We start from the raw sequence: 27348 nt of genomic DNA on the forward strand, positions 1-27348 counted from the left end.
CGGATTAGAAGGCAGGATGTCGCAACAGGGCTCCTGTTGTTCTAAAGGAACATTTTTGTGTCTAGGTGCCAAGATTTTCTGTGGCGGTATTTCCGGTGTCGAAGCTTTCAGATCCAAAGAAGCTTTCGATTTTGTTGAAGGAGCTAGCTCCAGACTTGTTTTGGTTTTGAGGCCGAAGGTTTCGGCTGGCTCGGTACTCGAGTGTGGCCGACTCGATCCCGGCCCGGCAGGCTTTTGTGTGTTTTTCTGTGTCGAGCAGGAAGGTGAGGCGTTGGAAACATTATGGCTGGGCCGACATTGGCTCGAATGCGGAGGTGGGACCGTAGCCTTTTTCTTGGGCTGACTTGGACTTTGGGGCAAGGGAGGATCGGTACTCAAGAGATGGTGACCTTGCGGAATCTCTTCATCCATATCGGAGCCAGATTCTGAGACGGAAACAATCTCCTGTTCGTCTTCTTGTGCGTCGTAAGTCTCTTGTTCTGAATCTTCTTTGAAGAAGTCCGGAATGGAGCCGATGTTTTGACCTTGCATTTCTTGGCATCGAGCCAGATGATCACTGAGCTTTTTCTTCGATCAGAAAAATCTACAAGCTTTGCAGTCCTGTTCGTTGTGCCATGGGGATAAGCACAAGTTGCACACTTCGTGTGAGTCGGTGTGTTGATACTTTGTGTGGCACCTGGGACAGAATTTAGATGGAGTCCGATCCACGGACTACGAGGTGGACCGACAAGGTTAGGAATGAGGCCAGCAACTCACATTAAGGAGCCGGACAGACAATCTGCCAGTCTCAATGACATCCGATGATGACCGACATGGAATACACTTCTAAACAACACCTCAACTGCACAGGCAATAGGGCTGGTGAAGTCCTGCTGGAATACTGGCAGACAGTTGAAAAAAATAAAAGAAATCCCCAGCTATCAAATAAGGTGTCCAGTAACACAAACTCAAACTACGGTCAGCTGGGTGCTGTGGATTTTCAGATGGAAGAGGGCAGTATCGGTGGTAACTCAAATCCGGAAACAGCAATGTGCCTCTATGGGACTATGGTGGTTGAAGCAAAAGGTGCTGAATTGTTAGAGTCATCTACAGCCTGGGTCAGCATGTTGCGCCCTTTGGGGTACAGTAAGGCCTTGTAAAGTGGTCCACAGATAACGTGGGATTTCCTTGCTGCATGCTTTTACAGTTTGGGACTCCCTGAAAGGCAAAGTGATTCATTCTAAGTGGCCGGGAAGGACCACTCTGCAATTACAGAGAAGGTGGAGTATATCACCAAGCAAGGAATTCTGATATCAAGGGTGCAGACTTCTAGAAGTGTAAAGTAGTATTGCAGAAGGGTGGGAGGAAAGGATGCAAGCATCTAATTAATCTAAACTGAATCAAGAGAAGACGTGGCCAGTTCCAGAGTCCAACTTTGCATACTTGGCTCCTTTCCTTAAGCCCAGAAGGCATCCGAACTTTACATAGTCCACCTACCTTCGTGTTAGCTTGGAGGTCAGCTTGCTGAAGAGATTAGAGGTGGCCCGACTGCGGCTCTGTGGCAGCGGCGAGGCCTCGTGAGAGAGCGTGGGCGAGGTGGGTGGGCCATTCTGCACTGTACTGCGTCGGTCCCTGACTTGGCCACCGTGGAAAGTGCTGCGGATGCTGGAACCACGAGAGAGTCTGGTGCGATCAGAGGAGGAGGTGGCAATGCTGTGAGAGGAGGGAGATGCAGGTGGCACCCGGTTTGGCACAGAGCTGGTTTGGAAGAGAATAGAGAGGTCAGAATGTAAAAGTCCAAACAATAAAAAAGTAGCAATACAAATTCATGAGCTTCACACATTAGGTGCTAGGAATTCGGAATTCTACCACGTCAAAACTGCCTAAACTGTATGTATCCAAGCAGAAGCCTTACTAAGTGTCTCCTGAATCCAATTTACTATAGCTATCTTTCAATAACAAATTCAGATTGGAGGTCTACGCTGAAATCTATTTATTTTACGAGCTGAAACTGTGTCGGTGTTTGCTTATTGAAAGTAGACTATGTAGACTACATAGTAGACTATGATTGACAAAAAAAAAGAAAAGTTGTGAAGAAATGCGAGGGAGAGCGTGTATGCGTCTGGTGGTCATGGGAGACGTTCGAGGGAACATTCTTAAAGGGTACTTTCTTTGTTTTCTAAGTGGGTATTTGATATGAGAAAAAAGTGCACTCAGACTGTGAAAAGTGAAATAGATTTGTTAACAGAGGTAGTAATGTCATTGGTGCAATGTTATTTAAAAATGCACAACAAACATTGCAGCACTCAAATGTTGCATAATTTTTTTAAACATTTGCGCACAATACAGAAAACGGATTTCAGTGTGTTGGCATGATAACTATACTCTTATTTTCATTCTGTGTCCATCTGTCTTTCATCTCCTACTGCCTGCTTCTTATACGCTTGGCACTTGCCTAAGAAATGACCGGTGAATGGACTTCTCTACATGCATCTAAACTGTATTTAAAAAGGCAATTGTTTGAGTTTTTAGCTTGAGTTGATCGTGTATTTCGCAGTAGAGGTTTCTGTATTTACATTTTTAAGAAGGACGAGTCAGGCAAGACATAGCATGCGAGCAATATGATATATAGACTCACCTAGAGGAGCGCACATGTGTTGAAAATATACTTTCCTGTTTAGGAGGAATTGCATCTTTCAAAATAATGTTGATGGGATTAAGAAACTTAAGAAATCAAACTGCTATTTATTTCTGCATGAGGCCTACATAAAAACTTTATATGGAATATGTTTTCCAAATTAATATTATTCGAAGTAAGGTGTATATCCTGTTTCTAAAAGTGAGGCGTGGCCTGGGGAAGGACTTGTGTAGTGTCTTCAAATAGATAAAAGCAAGTTGAAGCAAGAAGGTATTTATTAAACCTCAGCCACAGGAGATAGAGCTTCAACTGCCCACTGAAAGCTCGAGTTCACATCATTCCAGAATCTCAACATGAAAGATTCTAATACATTAAAGGTACAGAATAAATACAAGTAAGCAACATCACACATCTCCCTCCCAACAGAAAGTAAGAACAAAAAGCAATAACAGAAATAGAATTACAAATGCAAAAAATAGAGGGAGAGAATTATAATGCATAGTCTCTTAAATAAGTGGGAAGCCTACGTATTCTTTGACATCTTGAAGGAGACGAAGATAAATTCAAACCATTGGCAAGATTGGAAGTTGAAAGAGGCAAACCTTGTCTTTCATATGAGAAATTACGTACAGGAATTCTTGACTTAACCACAACCACTCTGCTCCTATTCCAAATTCTACCATCCTCTGTTTTAATGGCATTCCTGAATACCTTCACAACAGCTCTCACATCAGAGAATTTTGACCAGGTTCTACAGCCAACAGGAGCTTTAATACGAACTAGATCACCAACTAGAACTTTCTGAGCATTCACGCAATTTCTTTTATCAAAATAAATCTTTCTCTCATCTAGCTTCTTTTCTTCCTTCTTCCGCCACTCACCAATTCCATTATCAATCAGACCCTTGTTGAGATCCATCCAAACAGGACACAAATAAGTGTTGGGAGCCCTCCCTTTAAACAAAACAAACAGAGATCTAACTGTTGTCGAATGAGGAGCAAAACGATAGGCACTTATTCTCTCTTGAAGGACAGCTTTCCAATTTAAACCAGATGACCTTGCTAACTGTATAGCCTCCTTCAAAGTTTTATTAACCCTCTCTACTGCACCGTTAGTTTCTGGGTGATATAATGAGCACCTTTTATGTAAAATTCCAGATTTTTCCAAAAACTCCTCAAAAATTCTTGAACAAAATTGTGGCCCATTATCTGATAGAAGACTATTTGGAAAGCCTTCTTTTTTAAAGATGGTGTCAAGGAACTTAATTACTTCTTCAGAAGTAATTTCTCTCACAGCACTCACCTCAATCCATCTAGAATACAAATCCATCAGAACTAAAAGATAAGGTGTATCACTCACCCCTGACAAAGGACCAACTATATCTATAGCTAACTCATCCCAAGGATGTCTTGGAAGAGATCGCTTAACCATGGGCATTTGCCTAGTCTTCAGTATTTTATCACTAGCACAGCATTCTGGGCAATCTCTCACTAGCCTTTCGATCTCCAGATCCATCCCTGGCCACCAAAATTGCATGCGTAAAATTTATTTGGTTTTTACTATACCAAGATGACCAGAGTGTGCATGAGATAAGAGTTTCCTCCTAATACCCAGAGGTGGAACCATTTTTGTACCCAGAGTTAAAAATCCAGAATGTATAGAAAGTTCATCAGAAACCAAAGTCCAAGGTTTCTCTAAACGAGAGTTATTACTCAAAGAAAGCATTACTCTTTTTACCTTTTCAAGTTCATCTCTCCACTCTTTCTCCTCAAACACTCCTTCTGTAATCTCACATACATTTATTGAATCATCAGAAAAACCAAAAACATCATCTTCTTCAAAATTTTCTTTTCCAACCATTCTCGAGAGACAATCAGCAGATTTGTTTGACATACCCGGAATGTAATCTACAGAGAAATTAAACTCTTGTAAAGGAACAATCCATTTTCTAATTCTTGAGGAAATCGCATCCAATCCCTTCTTATCAAAAATTTCTTTTAAAGGTTTATGATCTGAGAAAACGAGAATCTTTGTCCCCCAAATTAGATTGTTTAATTTTCTCAGAGCCCAATAGATAGCAAGAGACTCCTTTTCTATTACAGAATAATTTAATTCTGAACCTCTTAAACATCTTGAAGAACAACAAATTAAAATATCCTTTCCATTTCTTTTTTGAATCAGGACAGCACCAAGGCCTTTTTCACTCGCATCAGTGAATAAAATAGTAGGTAACCCTGGCACAAATGCCTGAAGAGAAGGAGCCTTATTCAATTCAGACTTAATTCCAACAAATTCTCCTTTACATTCATCTGACCACACATACTCTACATTCCTCGATGTCAACCTTCTCATAGACTGTGTTTTGTCAGCAAAATTAGAAATAAACTTTCCGTAAAACTCCACCATACCAAGAAAGGAAATTAGTTCCTCCTTATTCTCTGGCTCTTTTATCTTGTTAATGGTGTCAACCAATTCCTTTTTTGGAAAGATACCTTTATCAGTTATTCTATGTCCCAAATAATTCACTTCTTTCACACCAAACTTACATTTACTTTTCTTAAGTGTCATACCGCATCTTCCAAACGTTTATGGACTGCACACACACGACCATAGTGCTCATTTGAACTGTTTCCATAAATAAGTAAATCATCCTGGAAGCATCTTACTCCAGGTAACCCTCTTAAAATCCTTGCCATAATTCTTTGGAAGACGGAGGCCGCAGACACAAGGCCAAACGGCATCCTTTTGTATCTGTAGGTGCCCATGGGGGTGATAAAAGCTGTTAAATCCTGGGAATGATCATCTAATACAACCTGAATGGTAAACTGAGGCAAGGTCTAGTGTGGTGAAATACTTGGCTCCTTCCAACGTGCTCACCATTTCATCAATATTCGGAAGGGGAAACCTGTCAACAACTACTTCCTTATTTAATGCTCTTAAATCAACACAGAGTCTAATTTCTCCAGTTGGTTTCTTAACTATAACGACTGGAGCTAACCACTCAGTAGCTTCTACCTGTTCAATCACATCATTTTTTAACAACTTATCAATTTCTTCTTTCACTTTATCTTGTTCCATCAACGGTATTCTTCTAACTTTTGCTACAGCAGGTATTGCATTCACTCTTAAGCTGATGTGATGTTTATAACCTTTCAAGCATCCTAAACCTTCTCTGAATACATTAGGAAATTTATTAGCTAAATCCTCACCTAACTCCTTTCCTATCTCATTCTTATCCACTATGTCAACTTGTTGAATTTGTACTGGAGGATTTGCATTGGGATTTAAAGTTACACCCAGTTGTCCTTGATGCACCCAACCTAGCAGAGTATCACCCTTCTTTGCAACATAGATTTTGCCCACAATTATCCTGCTCCCTAGTTCTATTTCAGCCATGAAACAACCAACCATTTTAATTGGTTTGTCTGAATAACCAAGAGGTCTAACATCAGATTTCAGCAACCTTACTTTCCCAGCAAACTGTGTATTGAATAGCTCTTCATCAATCAAAGTAATGCGAGAACATGAATCAAATTTGAAGTTAATCATTACCTTTCCTACTTTTACAGGATGAATTGGATGATCCCCCTCCTCACATTTTATTTCAAAAGTAATAGTTCTAACTTGTGGTTGAGACTGATTCCAACGTTTCCTTGACATTTCAGGTCTAAATACCTTGGTTCTACAACACTTTCCATAGTGACCTTTCTTACCACAGACATTACATATAATTCTCAAAGCTGGACAAATTGGAGAGTTAGCTAAATGACCTACTTGGCCACATCTAAAACATGCAAACTTGTTACTCTGCCCTGTAAAATTGTTTTGAGTCATCGAATTTGATGCACAATTATCTTTTTCTGATCCAACTTGTGCTTCATTCTTTTCATACTTTTTGACTTGACATATAACTTCTTCAACTTTTGTTTCTTCTTTCTTTTCAATAATAGATCCTTTTTCCTTTTCTTTTTTTAACTCTCCAACACACTTTGTCATATGTTCCACCTGCTTCGCTATAGCCAAAACCTCTTCAAGGGGTGGTTCGTCCTTTAATGCAAATGCTACTTACCAGTATGCATCTGTTCTTGGCATGTAGGGCTGCTGACATTCATATCTGTGCATAGATCGCCGCCTAGTGTTGGGTCCGGATGATTGCACATTGTTGTCCTGGAAGAGTCTTCGAAGTATCACGAGATAGGTGGCTCCTCCCCTGGACTACAGTGCGCATGGGCATCGCCTCCATCCCCAGATTGTTTTTAGCCATTGGCAGAGATGGATTGAAGTATGTGAATGATGCCCATGCTAAGAGCATATAAATATATGTAAATGAATGCTGCAGCTGCTACAGGCGCCGGGGAGGAGGGCGGGCGATATGAATGTCAGCAGCCCTACATGCCAAGAACAGATGCATACTGGTAAGTAGCATTTGCAGTTCGAGGCATGTGGGCTGCTGAATTCATATCTGTGCATAGAATACATAGCAGTCCCTCCATTAGCGGCGGCCGCCCGTGCCAGCTGCAGCCGTCTGAAAAAGCGTTTTGAGAACAGCCTGGCCAACAGCTGCCTGTTCTTTAGAGTGCACATCTACACAGTAATGCTTTGTGAAAGTATGTGTGGTTGACCATGTAGCTGCTCTACAAATATCTTCTAAGGGAATGTTACCTGGGAAAGCCATAGAGGCCCCCAACTTTCTAGTGGAGTGGGCTCTTGGTGGAATTGTGAGAGTGCGTTTAGCTTTAGCGTAACAGATCTGAATGCATTTCACTATCCACCTAGCGATCCCAGCTTTGGAGATAGCGTTTCCCTTGTGGTGTGTGGCAAAAGCAACGAAAAGCTGCTTTGTTTTGCGAAAATCTTTTGTCCTGTCTACATAGTACATCAAGGCTCTCTTAACGTCAAGGGTGTGGAGCATCCGCTCCGCCAGCGTCTCTGGGTTCTGGAAAAACACTGGCAACTCAATTGTCTGGTTCATATGGAATTGAGATACCACCTTGGGTAAAAATTTAGGGTTAGTGCGGAGCACAACCCTGTTAGTGTGTACCTGGAAGAAAGGTTCTTGGATGGTGAGCGCCTGCAGCTCGCTAACCCTCCGTAGCGATGTGATTGCTACTAAGAACGCAACCTTCCAAGTTAGGAACTGAAGCTCACAAGAGTGCAGTGGCTCGAAGGGAGGACCCATCAGTCTGGTAAGAACCACATTGAGGTTCCATTCTGGAGCTGGTGGTGTCCTTGGTGGAATGACTCTCTTGAGTCCTTCCAAAAAAGCCTTGATCGCAGGGACCTTAAAGAGCGACAGATGTTGCCTATTCTGGAGGTATGCCGCCATAGCAGACAGGTGAATGCGGATGGAAGAGTACGCCAAATTGCATTGATACAGGTGGAACAGGTAACAAATGATGTTTTGAATGGAAGCATCTAGCGGGTCAATATTGTGGTTAACACAGTAGATGACAAACCTCTTCCATTTAGCCGCATAGCAAGCTCTAGTAGTGGGCTTCCTTGCCTCTCGAATGATGTCCATGCAATCGGGAGGAAGATTGAGGTAGCCAAACTCTAGGACTTCAGGAGCCAGATCGCCAGGTTGAGCTGTTGCGGATCTGGGTGCTGAATGTCGCCATGGCTCTGCGTCAGAAGGCTGGGGGTGAGATGAAGCCTCTGATGCGGTACCACGGAGAGTTCCAGAAACGTGGTGTACCATGGTTGGCGAGCCCATGTTGGAGCAACCAGGATGAGAGTCATCGAGTGCTGCCTGAGTTTGCGTGCCACCAGCAGTATCAGAGGTGCTGGGGGAAAAGCGTACGCAAATCTGCCTGACCAGTTCATCCACATCGCATTGCCCTGTGATTGCGGGTGTGGGAACCTGGCGGCGAAGCTTTGGCATTTTGCGTTCTCTTTCGTGGCGAACAGGTCTATCTCTGGATGACCCCACTTTTGGAAGTACGGTTGGAGTACTGATGGATGTATCTCCCACTCGTGCATTTGATGGCTGTGCCTGCTGAGCAGATCCGCCATCTGATTGTCCTTGCCCGGGAGATGCTCTGCCATGAGGAAGATGTTCCTCTGAATGGCCCACTTCCACATGCTCTGAGCCAGATGAGACAGCTGTGGAGAGTGTGTGCCTCCCTGCTTCTGGATGTAGTACATGGCCGTCATGTTGTCCGTCCGGATCAACATGACCTTGTTGCACAGATGTACTTTGAACGCCTTTAAGGCCATGAAGACTGCCATCAGTTCCAACACATTGATGTGCATCTTCCTTTGCTGTAGTGTCCATAGTCCCTGCACCGTGTACTGGAGTACATGCGCTCCCCATCCCTGGAGAGAGGCGTCCGTTGTCAGGACAATCTGTGGCACAGGCTCCTGGAATGGTCGGCCCTTGCAAAGGTTTTGTGGATTCCACCAATGCAGAGAGTCGTATGCCCGACCGCTCACCAACACTAGGTCTGTCAGTTGCCCATGAGCCTGAGTCCACTGACGTGCAAGGCACTCCTGAAGCGGACGCATATGTAGTCTCGCGTGCGGGACGATGGAGATGCAGGAGGCCATCATGCCTATCAACTGCATGAACACCTTCGCTGGAAGCGAGTGTTGAGGTCTGAACCGTTGGATCAGCGCCTGAATACTGGCGATTCTCACTGAATTTGGTTGCGCAGTGGCTGCCAGAGTGTTGATAGTCGCGCCCAGATACTGTCGCACGTGGGCGGGCTGGAGATGGGACTTGGGGTAGTTCAGAGAGAATCCCAGATCGTGCAGGAGATGAATGGTGCGTGACACATGGTCGACGCACAGTTGTTCTGTCTTTGCTTGAATGAGCCAGTCGTCCAGGTAGGGGTAGACATGGACGTTCTGGCGCCGGAGATGCGCCGCCACGGTCGCCAGGCACTTTGTAAATACCCTCGGCGCCGTGGTGACCCCGAACGGCAGAACCCTGAACTGGTAATGCTGGTCTTGAATCGTGAACCTGAGATACTTCCTGTGGGAAGGATGCAGTGGGATATGAAAATATGCATCTTTCAGATCCAGCGTAGCCAGGAAGTCCCCCTGCTGAAGCAGAGGGAGTACTTGCTGTAACGTGAGCATATGGAAGTGCTCCGAGAGAATGTACCAGTTGAGGGGCCTGAGGTCCAGGATGGGCCTGAGGGATCCATCCTTTTTGGGGATTAGAAAATACAGGGAGTAAACCCCTGTTCCCCTTTCCTGCAATGGAACGGGCTCTATTGTCCCTTTTTGCAGCATGACTAGGACTTCCTGCTGCAACAAGGTCAAGTGCTCGCCGGACATAGGACGGCTTCTTGGGGGTATGTTTGGTGGAATGGAAGTAAGTTCCAGACAGTAACCGTACTGGATAAGAGACTTGACCCACCTGTCCGTGGTGATGGATTTCCACGCGGGCAGGAACTGCTGGAGTCTCCCCCCGACCGGTGTTGTATGGTCGGGGGGCAGTGACAAGACGTCACTGTTTGTTGGCGGTGGTGGACCTGGAGCTGTTGTTTCCACGTCCCCTGCCCTTGATGTTATTGCCTCTGTAGCCACCTCTACCCTTGTTGTTGTATGAGGGTTGGGTGTTACTTTTGTAATACTGGGTGGACTGCGATGCCTGACCCCTTGAGGTGCCTCTGGAATTGGAGCGACGAAAGGAACCGCTCCGAAACTGCTGAGACTGGAGGGCCCCCATAGACTTGGCAGTGTCCGTATCTTTCTTCATCTTTTCCAGCGTCGCATCCACCTCAGGGCCAAATAGGTGGTCAGGATTAACAGTTTGGTTCAGTATTGTCGTTTGAATATCGGGCTTGAACCCTGAAATTCTCAGCCAAGCATGCCGTCTAAGCAACACACTAGTGTTGATGGCCCTGGAGGCCGTATCAGCCACATCCAGCGCACATTTAATGGATGCATTTGTGATGAGCTTGCCTTCCTGAATAAGCATTTCTCCTGCCTCCTTGTACTGGTCAGGCAGGTGTTGCAGCAGTGTTTCTAAGGTGTCATAATGAGCCCTATCATAGCGTGCAAGTAGGGCCTGTGTGTTTGAGATTCTCCAAATGTTTGTTGCCTGTGCAGCAATTCGTTTCCCAGAGGCCTCGAAGATCTTGGACTCTTTGTCTGGGGGAGGAGCGTCACCAGTGGTCTGCGAGTTCGCCCTCTTCCGAGCGTTGGATACAACCAACGAGTCCAGTGGCAAGTGTCCCTTGATGTATGTGGGATCCGAGGGCGCTGCCTTATATTTCCTGTCAATGCGAGGGTTGATGACACGCGCCCGGGTGGGCTCCCTGAAGACCTCCGTTGCGTGTTTTAGCACCCCCTTAAGCATCGGCAGTGTCTTGACTGACTTTTCGGCTACTGAGAAAGTGTCAAATAAAAAGTCCACATCCACCGGGTCTGAGTGCAGCTCGACGTCATGGTTAGCCGCAGCTCTCTCGAGGAGAGCGTTGAAGGCCGCTGAGTCCTCCGTCGGTGAGGTCTTTGCCGCAAATAGCTGCGGTTCCTGACCCGATTGCGGGTCGTCTGGGTCGGCTCCGGCAGACCAAGGAGCAGGTTCCTCCTCCGGATCCGAGTACGCCGGATAGTTGTACTCGTCGTACTCCTCATCGTCACCTTCCCCTGCATTAGAACGAGTAGGAGAACGTTCTACATGTGTGGGAGACGAAGGCTCCATAGGGTCCGAAGCACATGTTGAGTCCTTCTTGTTCTTAAGAGGAATCCGAAAATGCTCCAGCACCGGTTCCGCGGTGATTTTTCTCTTGAGGAGGGACAATTTCCCAGTATTGGCGTCGATGACGACCTCTCGGCGCTCTTCCTCTGCGAGTGACTGGAGCCGAGGCTTCGACACCCCTAACGCCGCCTTGGACGTCGATGTCTCTTTCGAGGGCACGTCCGCCCCCTGCTTCGGAGCGAAGGCCTTCGGCGCCGATTTCGGCGGCAGGGTGTAGCGAATAGGCGTCTGCGCCTTCGCCGGCTTCGATGCGGGCTTCGGCTTCTCTCCCTCCGGCTCGAGAACTTCAGCGCTTCGAATCCGTTGGAGGGATTCCACTACCTTCTTCGCCAATACCGGAGAGGGCTTGACTGGCTTGTGAGCCCTCCCGGAGTCGGAAGTCGATTCTGCCGGGGGCAGCGTCTTCGGAGTCGACACCTTTCCATCCTTGGTTCCGACGGTCGGAGCCGGTACAGCCGGAGCCGTGGAATCGCTTTGGCGCTTCTTCGGAGCCTTTTTTGGGTCGTCGACCCCCAATGTCTTCGGCGCCGATGCAGCCGCGTCGGCCGCCTTTGGTTTCGGCGTCGACCCCGAGGCCCTGGGGTCGGCCATCTTGGCGTGGCTCTTCAAGTCGGCCATCTTGATTGCCTTAGGTGTTGACACCTCCCAAGCCTTCTGCCCCATCAATGGAGCTTTCACTTTCGGTTTCGAAACCGACTGCGTGGATCCCGATGGCTTCACTTTCGTTTCCTTCAACGGGAGTGGCCCCTCCAAAATGTCCGTGGCCGGGCCGAGAGGCGGGGCTGCTGGACTAGTAACGAGGTCTTGGGTAAGGCCCGAAGGCGATCCCTCGACCTGGGCCGTGTCCTGGGGATTAACCCCTGAGTCAGTTTGGGGATGCTCCTCCTCCGAGCTATCCCCCACGGTGGCAATGGCCTCATCGTCGTCCCCTACCTCGTCGCCGGCTTCATAAAAGTCCGCATCTTCCGCGTCGCCGGTTTCCTCTTCCTCCGACGCAGGGTTTGAGTCCGAAACTTCAAAACCTTCGAAGATGTTGTCCGGCAGGCTCGCAGGGGGTTCCGCCAACTGGGCCTGGAGCCGAGCGGCGCGACGCTGCTTTAGGGTCTTCTTGCACCGGAACTTTGAACAGGCCATACACCTGGTCTCGTCATGTTTCGGTGATAAACACTTGTTGCACACAGGGTGCACGTCGAGGTGTGAATATTTGGAATTGCACACCGGGCACTTCTTGAACGGAGTACGTTCCATGATAGGAACTTCGAGCGTCGAGTAGGCCCGTCCGCGCCGAGAGCACGCGGAGGGGCAGAGAGTGTTCAGAGCTGAGAATAAGATAACCCGAACGAAACAGTACCGACGCCCAGCCTAAAGACCGTTAGGTCTCAAGTAGAAACAGAAAAGTACTATCGGTTCCGGCAGCGGGACCGAAACACATCCGAACCCAATGGCGGAAAAAAACAATCTGGGGATGGAGGCGATGCCCATGCGCACTGTAGTCCAGGGGAGGAGCCACCTATCTCGTGATACTTCGAAGACTCTTCCAGGACAACAATGTGCAATCATCCGGACCCAACACTAGGCGGCGATCTATGCACAGATATGAATTCAGCAGCCCACATGCCTCGAACCCAGAGTTCTTTTCTTATTTCATCATGAGCACACCTGAGTACAAACTGATCTCTAATTCTTTCATCAAGAGTTAGTCCAAAGTTGCAAGAGGACGCTAGTTTCCTTAATGAAGACACATATTCCTCTACAGTCTCATCTCTTTTTTGTTCTCTTAAACCGAAATGATAATGTTCCATAATGGTACTGACCCTCGGAAGATAATGTTTGTCAAGTTACGCAATTGCAATTTCATATTCATTTAAATTGCGTTGTTCTCCAGCAGATAGATCAGGAAGATGTTCTAATAAATCTTGTCCTTCTCCTCCTAAACAATGAAGAAGAAGAGCAAGCTTCCTTTCTGTACTCAAGTTAGTTCCACAAACTCTTGCATAGTTGGCAAAAATCTTTTTCCATTTTTTCCATTTTATGTTAGGTTCTCCTGGAGTGTTCAAAAAAATGTGGGTTGGGTTACATTCTGCATTTTGTTTTCCTTTTAAAAATTTTCTTTTAATTCTCTTCCTTGTCTTTTTTTTATAATTGTCAAAAATTCTTTCTTTTCCTTTGTTTTTTGTTAAGTTATTAACAATAAAGATGTAAGAATTCTGATTATATTAGAAGATCTGAATATACTGAAGCCTTTGTTAAGGTTTTGATGAATTGGGTTCTTTTTCTCTTTATGAAGTAACAGAGAATGTTCACATTAAGTAGAAGAAGTTTTAAGAATTTTCCTTTCTCTTGCAACGTTCTTTCACTCAGAGCCAGTGATTGTTACATAGAAGAACGTGACAGAATTTTTAAACAATGTCAAACTAATGCTGCGGGAACGTGTTCATTTCATAGAATGAAAAGATGTCATCATCAATCAGAGTTCTTTTAATGCGTGCGCAAGCTTAAGCACGAGAGATGAAACGTCTTCTCTCTGAACGGAGCGCGAGCAGCAGGCGTCGCGCAAGAGATGAAGTGTCAGGTTTCCTCTCGAAGCCAAGCGCGAGGAGAAGACAGGCTTAGCGCGAGCAACGCACGTTATTTAAAGTTTAATTTTCCCACATTTATCTCCTCAATATTATTTTAGAAATCCGCCCACCTTACTCCTCACCGCTTTTGTGATTAATCAGCCGCTGGGAAGACTCCGCTTCCTTTCTCAATGTACTTTTCTGCCGCTGGAGGAGTAAACGAGTCGTTCTTCTCTCCCTGTGTTGAGGTGATGTGTTGGGTTCACCCGATCGTCGCCATAAAAATGTAGTGTCTTCAAATAGATAAAAGCTCAGGAACACGCAAGTTGAAGCAAGAAGGTATTTATTAAACCTCAGCCACAGGAGACAGAGCTTCAACTGCCCACTGAAAGCTCGAGTTCACATCATTCCAGAATCTCAACATGAAAGATTCTAATACATTAAAGGTACAGAATAAATACAAGTAAGCAACATCACAACTTGCTCCCTCGCATCTGGAAAGGACCTAAATTAGGCACAAGTGCAGTTCTTGATTATTGTCAATTTTCGCTCCTAGTCCCCCCACAGGTGCAAGACAGAGTAAAATAAACAATTCAACGCATTTACTAAGCAGGTGGTAAAAGCACAAAGTGGTATATGCTTCTCATTCCGCAGCTTTCATACAATTTAGTAAGAGAAATACATTTGTTTTGCAAACCCACCTTAAGGAAAAACATGTTAATTGCTTAACGAATCACAGAAAAAAAACCTGTTTCCACCATCTGAAGAGATTAGTAGATTCTATATATCTCCCGCATTAATTTGAACAATCAAAATGCACTTTTTTCATAATAATTACGTGAAAGAATTCAATGGCTATGACCATGGGGCATAAAATGTCATTAAAATAGATCACTGACCCGAAACATGGAAAGATACAGTGGGTCGCACTTGAATCTATCATACAAAGCAGGCTGAAAACTGAGCAGTATGAGAAAGCTGTAACACAGAGGAGGTGGCTCACAGATGAAAGCATTGATAAAACCAATTGGCCTAGCACAGGCTGCTATCTTTTTAGGTTTGTCAAGTCTTTTGTAAAGTTTATTGTTCGGGCATATGACAGATGCTGGCCAATTCTTTCATTTATTTTGTTTGCTAAAAGCGAAAATAAAAATATTTGTTTTTTATTTCAAAAAGCACACATTGCTACAGTAGTCCCTGGCACCGAAGGGAACTAATTTGCGTGTAAACGTGCTCATTGTGAGAGAGCAGAATGGTAACACTCACAGTGAAGTAAGTCAATGGCTGAAGTGGGATGACCCACTGCCTCATACTGTATGCTGTAGATGGACGAAGAAGAATCTGAATGACAGAACAAAAGACCAATGGATGAGGAGGGCTGGCTAAAAGCCCCTATTAGGTATATTATACATATAATTTTAGTGAAAACAAAGATTTGGCTAAGTAAGTTTTGAAACCAACTAGATTTCTTAATTGTACTCGCCGACCGTACCTTGGTATCTCGCTAACAGCAGTGGTTTTCTGCAGCAACGTACACATCAGAAATTCTTAGCTCATTTAGTTGTATATTGCTTGACAATTTTATTTTCCTACATGTGAAATTTGGCCTAAATATGTTTTCCAAATTAATATTATATCTTAATATTAAGATTAGCCAGCAGTTCTTTGTTGGGCTGATGGCAATGTTTCTGCAGTAATGACATAATAGATCGCAAAAGACTTGGATCTACCTTGCTTCTTAGAGCGGTTTTGAATGCTGCAAACAAATGGAAAATATTTCTGAAGCATTGCAACCTGTTAACTTGCTATGGAATTGTAACACCCCTGTAACATCCACTGTATTATGTGTAGCACCCGTAGGAATTGTGATAAAACACTAGGAGCTCTACAGTCTGGTTGACATAGGAATTTGATGTGGACTTGAGCTAGACATTTTCAGTGCCAGGATAATTTTTTTTTTCTGCGCCAGGACGCTTGTAATGAAGCAGCAGATGCACTCTACAACTATCATTTCATTCTTGTATTCTTTGGAAGCTACGCCCAACTAACCAGCCCCAATTCGGGCGAAACGGGTCTTTGGTTGCTTGTGTTCTGGTTCAAGAAGGGCCTAGCCTGGCAGTTGCGGTTGGGCTGTTCATAATGGAGCAGAGTCAAGACTGATTTGCACATGGCTGGGTCAAATCTAAGGTGACATAGTGGGCAAAACAAGGATGGGTTAGAACGCTACCCAGGGTGAATACCAGTGGTTAGACGTATTGCAAGCATGCTTCCTATCACCTTTTGTATGTTTAGATCATGGCCAAACCAACGCAGAAATAATAAATGTGTTTTAAATAAGATGGACCTCCTGATGGATGGGAGGCAGCGACCCTGTGGAGAGTGATGGTCAGTTGGTGGTTCCTCACCCCAATTGGGGTGTGGGGATCGCTGGTTTATAGTGATTTCACCAACTTTTCGTACTATAAGCAAACTGATGGAGGCTGAAGTGTATGGACAAATGACTTCAATGGACCCAAACGGAATCACTTGTGGAAGAAGGGCACTCCGGCCTAAGCAATTCCTACAAGTCGAACCATCAAACAATGCATAAAAATATGGAAACAAGTATATCTCAACATCAAAATATCTGAAATCTTTTTTTCTAAAACAAAACAAAAATACAGAAATCTAAAATTTAAGCAAGAACTTTGAAAAATGTGGTTTTATTTCTAAAATACAAAGCAATATGGTAGATTCTACCATATCAATTGTGCTCATAATGCATGCCCTCTTTTTGTAGGATCATACCAGTCAATTGAAGCAACCATACTAGATGCTGTTTGCTGTAGTTGTTCTGCTTACACTAATCATGCTAAGGAATGTTTTAGCAGCAAACGTCTTCAATATCTAAGTAGGCAACCTGTTAAACTCTTTCCTGGCACATTCAGTATCTTTTCTGTTCCACCGATGCTAAATGAGCGCATACAATAAGGATAACGTTGCTGGTCCACAAACACTGAAAACTTAGCTAAACAGGTTAAGCTCCCCCAACACAGATTTATAGGCTATGTGTAAAGCACCGTAATTCCAAGGAGAAAGTGTTGTGGGTTATTATCCGTGCTGCACAGATCTCTCTTTGACCTAACAACTGATCCCAGCAGGGCCAACTCAGATTTGAACTCTTTCCCCCTATATCTTCATAAAATAACTGGTGCTGTTCTTATAGTAATGTGGTATTAAATCTTTGAGTGTTTTGAATAAACTATCTTTAAGAGGACACGCTACAAGTAGAGCTGCCACGGGTCCTCATGTACCGTCTGACACTTCCAGCCTGTCCTGGCTTCTTGGATAAAATATGTTTGGCTGCTGGAATGTTTAAGTCCATTTGTACGACATCACCACTTACACTACAAGTCCCAGAATGCAACCTTGTTAACTAAAAAAAACAGGACTACTTGAAGGTGTCAAGCCAAGCACCTACCTGCCAGAAATGTTACCATTGATGGTTTATACAGCAGTAAGAAGCACATCACGAAACGGCTTCCCACATCTTTCCTGCAAATTATAGCTCTCACTATCCGCCCACCATTTCCTAAGCCCTCCACAAGCTTTAGTCAAATCAATTTGAAATATTTAAGTAACTGGTGATGGTTCAGGGGATTCCCCAGTTTGGCTACTCATCAATGGAGTGTTACTGAATGTAGAAACCACAGTGGCCCATCTTGAATTGTGTTAAACCCTTTGCACCTGTTGTAGGGCAATACCATACCAAGATCCCCTTCTGTGCGGTGAGGGCCAGCCCCTCTCCACCACTACCTGCAGGTACTCCTCCAGGGATCACCCAAAGCGTCTGACAGTCCACTCCTCTGCTTTGCATCTTAGCTGCCACGGAGACCACTCTCTGCCCACTTTCTGAATTTTCCGGTAACCCTATTTTTTATATATATATATTTTTTTTATTACATTACATATTCGGCCTGCTGACCTTTGCAGAGAAGGGAGTATAAAGGGGTAACTTTCGGATACAGAAAGACTGATAACAGCACAGAATGCAATGCTCACCTAAAACTCACGAATACAAAGAATAGAATGTCCGCTTCCTACACCGTGCAGCCCTTGCGTTGAATAGTGTTCCACAAGTAGCACAGCACGGATGCCATAGACCCTGGTGAAAGCAAGGAAAAAGGCACGCAGCCCTTGCATTGAATAGTGTTCCACAAGTAGCACAGTAAGGATGCCATAGACCCTGGTGAAAGCAAGGAAAAATGCACTGTTGCCTGCCTTTGGGGTAGCAATTACAACAATTATCAGGGTTCAAATGGGCTCTGAGCCCTGGTGCCACTGCACCCGCTGCACCAATGGTAGCTGCATCCCTGTGTTCCAATTGGTCAAAGCTGCTACGTATCACAGGTCAATATGTGACCAGCTACAGCAACACAAGGTTTTCCTTAGCATTCTGGGATTTGTAGTCATTGTCTTTCAATGGCTAAACAAGACTACAAGTCCTAGAATACTAAGAAAATACCTGGACCAGCACAGAGTCACGTGTCAACTTTGAAAAACTTTGCAGTACTGCTTGCTACACCTGCCTTACTAGCACCACCCAAGGCTGCATTGCACTACTTCATCCATAAATTTGAGACATTTGTGAGGTTATCATTGAGGAGTTATGTCACGCAAGGCAGGAATCTAAAGCACAGCCAGAGCCACTGGAATTATGCAATTCTGATGCTTTTCTCGCATAATGATGGATTTGCTGCATTCGCATATCTGCTGCAAAATCTGCATTTTTACCCAAAAATAGCTTTTAGCTCAAACGGATCAAAATGTATTAAAATGTGGCAATGTGAGACAGCGTGCAGTGAAAGGCCCTAAACAAAGTTTAACAGGTCATCTATTGGCTGCTTTTTTCTGTACTTAGTTGTTAAACTCGTACAAATTAAGTGACATATTTTGGCCCAGAAAGTTACCAAATGTAAAAATGACTAAATAATGAAGTAATTGTATCAAATAATGTGCTGCGTTATGCTACATAATTTGCTTTTTCTTGCCACATAATTCAGTCACCTCTACTGCATGATTTAGTGCTCCCCTGCCGCATAACTTGAGTGGCCATGGGCACACCCAAGTGGCCTTACTTCAAGCAAAAGATACCTTTACCTAATCCATTAAATTGCTTTCTGGGACTCGCAGTTTTGCATTTACCATTTTAATTAGGGACTTAAATATCCAGCCATACAAAGTGCTGTGACTAAAAGGCCAGCAAAATAGCATCTATGCTGAGAGAGGACCACCTCAAGGTATTTTGCCAAACCACGCCATCTGTGAGCAGCATGGTTTCAAGGACTGGACCACCTCAACAAACGTCAATAAACAGTGCATTTCTGGCGCACAGCGTGACGGGGAGACCTGGCAAAGAGGTCACTCCAATGCAAAGTCTGTTAGCCCGTATTAAAAATAACTCAGGCGACCCTGCGGATTTTGTAAGAGTGCTCAAAGCCGCCTATTTACCAAACAAGCGCGGGCGCACTTGTGTGTGTGTACAAACCTAGGCGCGGATTAACGGGCGCAACACCGGGCTTCGCTCCGTCATTTGCAGAAGGAAGCGATGGGCGAGCACCCACTGTCTGCGTAGTCAAATAGCACGCAGAAGGGATTTCACTGGCAAAGCGGGCACCCTCGACCCACCGCAGCAGGCATGAAAAAGCAAAAGGCGCTTTGGAACCCGCATAGCTTCCATTTGTGCAGCAGGTGCAGTGGCACCAGTTTCCAGAGGCTGCACAAGGGCCCGGGTCACTGGCTAGGCCCCTGAGTTGAGTGTCCCCATGCAGGTGAGACGCCTCCAACAAGTCCTGGCTTTTAAGGTGGCAGCATTCGGGATTCCAAGATTGTAATCCAATTATATCAATTTTATACAAATGAATACAAAGCGGTGTTGACTTAAAAAAAAATACAGGGGTATTTTAAAGTATGAGGCATGACACTGGGCCACTCGACAGCTGTTCCGTGTGACTTGAAGTAACGGTTCACAACCACTCTTTCCTTCTTTCATTTAGTTGCTTCCCTGTGAAATGGATCCAAAAAAGAATAATCCCGCGAGTGGCGAAACATGTGGTTTGAATTATCGTGCCCATGTCTGGGCACGATAATTGAAACCACATGCCAGCGGTGCTCGTAATAGACACCAATAGGCCATGGGAGGAGCAATGCGCCCACCTTTGGCCAATTGCGTGCTGTCTTTGATAAAAAGACGCACGCAAAGGCCAATAGTGTGGGCCAAAAGGAAAAGCACACGCACGAGTGTGTGCGATTCCTAGGTCCGTTTTCAAACCCCACTCAGGACGTCTCTCGCTGTGCAAGCACTGTTGCGCACTGCAACGCAGGCGTGAGACCTAAAAACTGCACGCAGAGTCAAACATGTTCACAAGCTGGGTACAGGGATCCCAATAAAGTAGCGCGCAAACAGGGCCTGGAAAAATGCTATTTTCAAACAGTGTCATGAAGGATCCTAAAGAGTGCCATCTCATTTCACCAATGGATAGAAAGGGAATACGAGTCAATTTAGGTCTGTATGCTGCGTGTGTGTGATCAGTACAAATATAAAACGCCAGTAGAATTTACTGTTGGTTCGGAGTGATTTAAAGTGTTCCAAATTTTGAGGAAAATATAAGGAATAAGGAAATAAATTAATACACCCGCCCAGGACCAAATAATGATTTTAGTGGGTATGCCAAGAATAGATTATAAAAATCAGCCAGTTCCATAGGCAGCAACTGAGCCACTAAACCGCCTCTCCTTTGCTTAGTATGATGGAATGCTTCAGCTGCCAAAGGCTGCTGCAGAGTATACAGGACAAGTCCTCCTCTCTAATGAGGGGACAGTTCCGTATTGGTTAGCCGGACGCTGCAGTCCATCATAAAAGTCCCTGATGATCAGGGCACAATTTCTAAAAAAACAAGCATTTGCAATGCAATAGGTCTAGCAGTTACGAGAGTTTCAGCTATTGGCATTGTAAATAACAATGCTTTTTTTTAGGTTTGTAAAACGAAAACAAAAATAAAAGGCATTATTATTTGCAATGTCAATAGCTCAAACTTGCGTAAATGAGCGACCTATTGCATGGCTGGCAGAGTTAACCCTTCTGTGGCCGGGCTGCCTGAGAGTCGGCAGGAGCCGAGCCCACTGGCTGGAGGCAGACGCACAGGGAGGGGGCGCGGGGCGGAGTGTGTAGCGCTCCGCACCCTCCTCTCCTACCAAGCACATTCCCTCCAGACCTGGGCGACCTTCAGCTGTTCGAGGTGGGAGAAGCCGACTGCAGCAGCCACAATAAAACATGTGCCTCTAACTGTTGACTGTAGGAGAACACAGCGCAGTTACTGGAGAACCGAGAATGAATGCGTGTATACTGTTTCCGGTGGCCTCGAGAAAATGCGTTCCTGTTGAGCATTTGTTTCCATGGGATGGCGGGACAGCACTTTCATTGACTTCCAGCATACCACTGCCAGGCTTGAGCATTCAAATGTCTAATTTATGCTGTTTGGAGTTAGTCCCAGTTGTTTAGGTCTCGTGACCTATCAATGCGCATGCGCATTGAGGTCACAAGACTATAGGGCTTTATACAGACTTTAACTGACTGGCGATTTGGTGCTGTGCCCGTGGCTTTTAGGTCAATGCGCAAGCGCATTGACCTAAAATGCGCGTGCACATCACCAAATCGCCGTCTGTTCCCTCAGCCGCACTCCAGGCGCCTGCTGCTTTCACACCCTCTCCCCGCTCCGCCCCCTCCCCTGCCCGCCGTGTCGCATTTCTCCCCGCCCCCCCTTCTCTGCCTTCAATCCGTCTTTTCACTTACTAAAATTCCAGTTCTCTTGACTTTGTAAATGCTTGTTACGTGAGCATTGAAGGCAACTACTTCTGCTCCTCCCCTTCTTACTTTTTAACATTCACGCCAATGAGCCGTGTTTTTTTCCAACTCAGGCCAGCTTGTGTATTGCACCCTATCTCACTGCTGTGGCACTTTACTGATAATGGATCTGGGATATGTTTACTTGACATTTGCCGTGTTTTGTCTCTTGGTCGAGATGCGGTATTTTCCATATACTAGCTTTTAAGATGGTCGAAATCCGTATATAAGGGGTATTTAAATTTGTCACGTTTGTTTCAAATAACATCTTTTTAAAAAACGATGTACTTGTAATATGTTATACAAAAAAAGAAATGCATACACGAGCAGTGTAGGCAGGCCCCCGCGTTGCCCTTGCATTCTCTGACCCCTGCAGATGCTGTAGACACGTACCAGTCTGATAAGACTACATGAAAGGTTAGCTCTCGCAGACTTTTAAAGTGTCTTATTAACATACTCGAAAACGAATGAAGGCTCTTTCAGGTGGGCTTGGCATTTTCTCCTAGGTAGCCTAGCGGTGCGAGGCTATTATTTTGGAATTCAACGTTGCCAGATGTTGTTGCATTTCAGCATGCATTGCACAGTCTTTACACAAACACCAAATACAATGTCTGTGAAGAGGTTTCAGGTTTCACTACTTTTATAGCACATGCCACATTGCAAAACACAATGCATAGAAACCGTCTTAAATTCGCCAGCCAGGAATGTAGACAATTATCCAATATACCTTTAGGGCGCTCCATGACAATGGCCCTAGATTTATTAGGCAATCTATCACTAACTATACACCTTCGCGCAACCTATGCTCTAAACACCTAATTCTTGCAAATGTCTCCTCATTCAAGAAAAAACGCCAGGGTGACACCCACCACCACTACATCCACCACCACATCCACTACAACCACCACCACCACCGCATCCACCACCACATCCACCACCACATCCACCATCACCACCACATCCACCGCATCCACCACCACATCCACCACCACATCCACCACCACTTCCACCGCATCCACCACCACCACATCCACCACCGCATCCACCACCACATCCACCACCACATCCACCACCACCTCATCCACCACCTCATCCACCACCGCATCCACCACCACTTCCACCACCACCGCATCCACCATCACCATCACATCCACCATCACCACCACATCCACCATCACATCCACCATCACATCCACATCCACCACCACATCCACCACCACATCCACATCCACCACATCCACCACCACCACCACCACCACATCCACCACCACATCCACCACCACTTCCACCACCACTTCCACCACCACCACGTCCACCACCACATCCACCACCAAGACCACATCCACCACATCCACCACCACATCCACCGCATCCACCACCACATCCACCACCACCACATCCACCACCACCACATCCACCACCACCACATCCACCACCACCGCATCCACCACCACATCCACCACCACATCCACCACCTCATCCACCACCGCATCCACCACCGCATCCACCACCACCACCGCATCCACCACATCCACCGCATCCACCACCACCATCACATCCACCGCATCCACCACCACCACATCCACCATCACCACCACATCCACCACCACATCCACCACCACATCCACCACCACATCCACCACCACTTCACCACCGCATCCACCACCACCACATCCATCACATCCACATCCACCATGACATCCACCGCCACATCCACCACTGTATCCACCACCACATCCACCACCGCCACATCCACCACCGCCACATCCACCACCACCACCGCATCCACCACCACATCCACCACTACATCCACCACCACCACATCCACCACCGCATCCACCACCACCACATCCACCACCACCACATCCACCACCTCATCCACCACCGCATCCACCACACCCACAACCACCACATCCACCACCACCACATCCACCACATCACCACCACATCCACCATCACATCCACCACCACCACCACATCCACCATCACATCCACCATCACCTCCACATCCACCATGACATCCACCGCCACATCCACCACCACATCCACCACCACCGCATCTACCACCACCGCATGCACCACCACCACACCCACCACCACTACATCCACCACCACATCCACTACAACCACCACCACCACATCCACTACAACCACCACCACCGCATCCACCACCGCATCCACCACCGCACCCACCACCGCATCCACCACCACATCCACCACATCCACCACCACATCCACCACCACATCCACCACCACATCCACCATCACCACCACATCCACCATCACATCCACCATCACCACCACTTCCACCCCCACATCCACCACCACTACATCCACCACACCCACCACCATCACTTCCACCACCACCGCATCCACCATCACCACCACATCCACCATCACCACCACATCCACCACCACATCCACATCCACCATCACCTCCACATCCACCATGAAATCCACTACCACATCCACCACCACATCCACCACCACCACATCCACCACCATCACTTCCACCACCACCACATCCACCATCACCACCACATCCACCATCACCACCACATCCACCACCACATCCACATCCACCACCTCCACATCCACCATGAAATCCACCACCACATCCACCACCACATCCACCACCACCACATCCACCACCACCACATCCACCACACCCACCACATCCACCACCACCACATCACCACCCCATCCACCACCTCCACCCCATCCACCACCACCACCACCACATCCACCACCACACCCACCCCACATCCACCACCACATCCACCATTACCACCACCACCCCATCCACCACCACCATATCTCCCAGATCCACCACCACCACATCTATATGTGTGTGGCTCTGTGTGTGTGTAGGTGCAAATGCAATGTTCTTGGATTTTCGTCACAATAAAATACACTGAACATAATCTTCACAAAAGTTATTTACAAACGTTTAAGCTATTGCCATTATAAATTACAATAACTTTTATTTAAGTATTAATTATTTACAAAATTAAAAGCCATTGTTATTTGTAATATCAAGACATCTAAGTCACGTAAAAACAACACACATTGCATTACAAATGCTATAGGTGTCACATTTGCAAAAGTTAAAACTATTGACATTGTAACTGACAAAGCTATTAATTTTGCTACTTTCAAAACCAACACAAATACAAAAAGTGTCATTTACAATACCAATAGCTAAAACCTTCCTAATTCGAGACCTATTGCATTTCCAATGCTTGTTTTGTATTTGAGATTCCTGCTCATTACAAGGCACTGAACGTGGCCCTGGGCTTTTAGTGTGTCCGTGGAGATAATGAAATCACAGCAGCGACTGGCTGCTGTAAATAAAAATATAATTACAGCCATCCCCTGCCCTTTGGCCTCCGTAAATACTCTGCTGCCGTGTGCAGGCCTCTTCACTTACCCCCCACCCCCATGAGCTCTTTAACACAATAGGCTTATGCTGTTTGGAGTTAGTCCCAGTTGTTTTTGTATTTGAGATTCCTGCTCATTACAAGGCACTGAACGTGGCCCTGGGCTTTTAGTGTGTCCGTGGAGATAATGAAATCACAGCAGCGACTGGCTGCTGTAAATAAAACTATAATTACAGCCATCCCCTGCCCTTTGGCCTCCGTAAATACTCTGCAGCCGTGTGCAGGCCTCTTCACTTACCCCCCCACCCCCATGAGCTCTTTAGCACAATAGGCTGATAGGTGGGGAAAAAGGGGAAATGTTTCAGATGCAGTTTTTTTTGTCTCTTTAAAAGCAAAGTTTACAAGAAATTACACGCCTCTCCCAATTTTCACCAGTCCAACAGTGCCCAGATGGCGGGTAACTTCTTAGCGGGCGCTATATTCTTTACTACACCCGCACACAAGCAAGCCAATGGTGCCAGCCAGGACAGACCCTAGGGGCCATGAACGAGAGCATTTTGTGGGCGATTCACACCTTTCCTTCATCGAGCGAGACACCACACAGGAACCTCAACTTGCAAACTAGGGCTCTGGCTCAGAAGGATGTGTCACATGCAGCACCGGTGCACGAGCACTTGTAAGGCAAGACAGACCCTAAGGGTCCAAGAAGCAGAGGGAACGAAGTGGTTCCTGCAGTCACAAAACTGAACCGCGTGCATGTGAGGGGGCTTGGCCAACAGGAACAATCCATGCATCATCCCTGTCAATGCGTTATCAAGAGCCCTCCGCAAATGGAGGCCAGTGTACGCAGGACATGATGCAAGGGGTGATGTCAATGTAGGCTGCTGTCCGATGTGCTAAACTGCACGCAGCACAGGAGCAGAGAGCGACTGACTCCAAACGACAAACACCCTGCGCTGGGCTTCTAGGCACATAGGACACCCTCTGGCTGCCCACCTAACTGTACCACTGCAACGCCCACCCGCCATGCTTTTGGCATTTGGTTGGCAGTGTGGGGTTGGTAGGAGTTGTACTCCCCGAGATTCCCGTTCCAATAGCCCATAATAAAATCGATCAACCATCTTATGCAAGGCGTGATTGCCCAGTAGAATCTTGCAGTCAACGAGCTAAATATTTTTTACCAGCATTGTGGCCAAAGTCAGCCGATGACTCCAAGACTCTCAGAATGCGATGTATTCCTGGATTTGGATTTAAAAAAATATATATATTTTCAATTGTTTAGTTCAACTGGATCAACTGAAGAGAACCTGTACTACGAGTCCCAGAATGCAATAGGTTGCAAACTAAAACGGGGAAGTGGAGTCGCCTGTTAGCCCGACTTACTGTTGGTGTATTTTTCCCGTGTTGCGCTGCTGGGGCCGGGGCAGGTGGCTCAGACATAAGTGACGGCCACACACGAAGTAAGGCACCTCACAGGCGCCTCCCAAACATACTCCTACCTCCGCATGAGCAGCATTTTAGCGATGCAATTTCAGGGGCACGCGCGCTAAACTGTTAACGAACTTGCGAAGGCACTGAAAGGGGATATTAAAAAACAATTTCAAAAAGTTATCCGTTACAAAAGAACAATCAAAATAAAAGGCAAAGGTTTTGAAATTAGACTCCTGGTCCCTCGCGTCAAATAAAGGGAATAAGAATTGTAAATGAGAAATAATTTTCTTGACAATGTTGAGGCAGGCACGCGTGTTGTACGGCGCTACAATGGAAGCTAATCACGCATGGATCAGCATCATTACTTATAATGAGCAGCCTGGATTTATAAACACATAAGGACGCCCGTGCAGTGTGGGGGAGGCGGGTTATGGCTCCGGGCGGGCCCATCCTCACTGTAACGTGGCAGTGTTGCGTGGCAGCTCGAGGCGCTGCAACCGGAGCAGGCCTGTGGGCACCCAGGAAGGCACACTGCTTTGTAAACCCAGGTTAGCAAAGAATGTAACGCTGAAAAAAAACAGAACACAAACAACAGGAGGGGGGTGGTGCACATTTCCTGTCTGGCATGTGTCTGCCTTGTGTGAAGACGCAGCAAAAGTGAAAGCTGAGATGGAGCGCACGCGAAAATCAGAGCGCAGTGGGAGCGCGTTGCCATGAGCGTGCACATCTGGTGTCCCAGCGCAAGCTGAGAACGCCAGAGAAGACACGCC

The 27348-nt window shown here is 46.2% G+C and overlaps 1 protein-coding gene across 3 annotated transcripts in view; it reads right to left on the reverse strand.

Moving 5' to 3' along the window:
- The window catches only part of MARK4 (microtubule affinity regulating kinase 4), a 608126-nt gene that overhangs the window by 132179 nt on the left and 448599 nt on the right, over positions 1–27348 (reverse strand). For all 3 annotated transcript variants that reach the window (XM_086938381.1, XM_086938382.1, XM_086938383.1), the window contains exon 15: positions 1477–1737. In XM_086938381.1, the coding sequence (XP_086794507.1) occupies positions 1477–1737 (261 nt within the window). The remainder of the gene's footprint in view (positions 1–1476; positions 1738–27348) is intronic.

Source organism: Lissotriton vulgaris, chromosome 9 (assembly GCF_964263255.1).
Source record: "Lissotriton vulgaris chromosome 9, aLisVul1.2, whole genome shotgun sequence".
In the NCBI taxonomy this organism is placed as follows: domain Eukaryota; kingdom Metazoa; phylum Chordata; class Amphibia; order Caudata; family Salamandridae; genus Lissotriton; species Lissotriton vulgaris.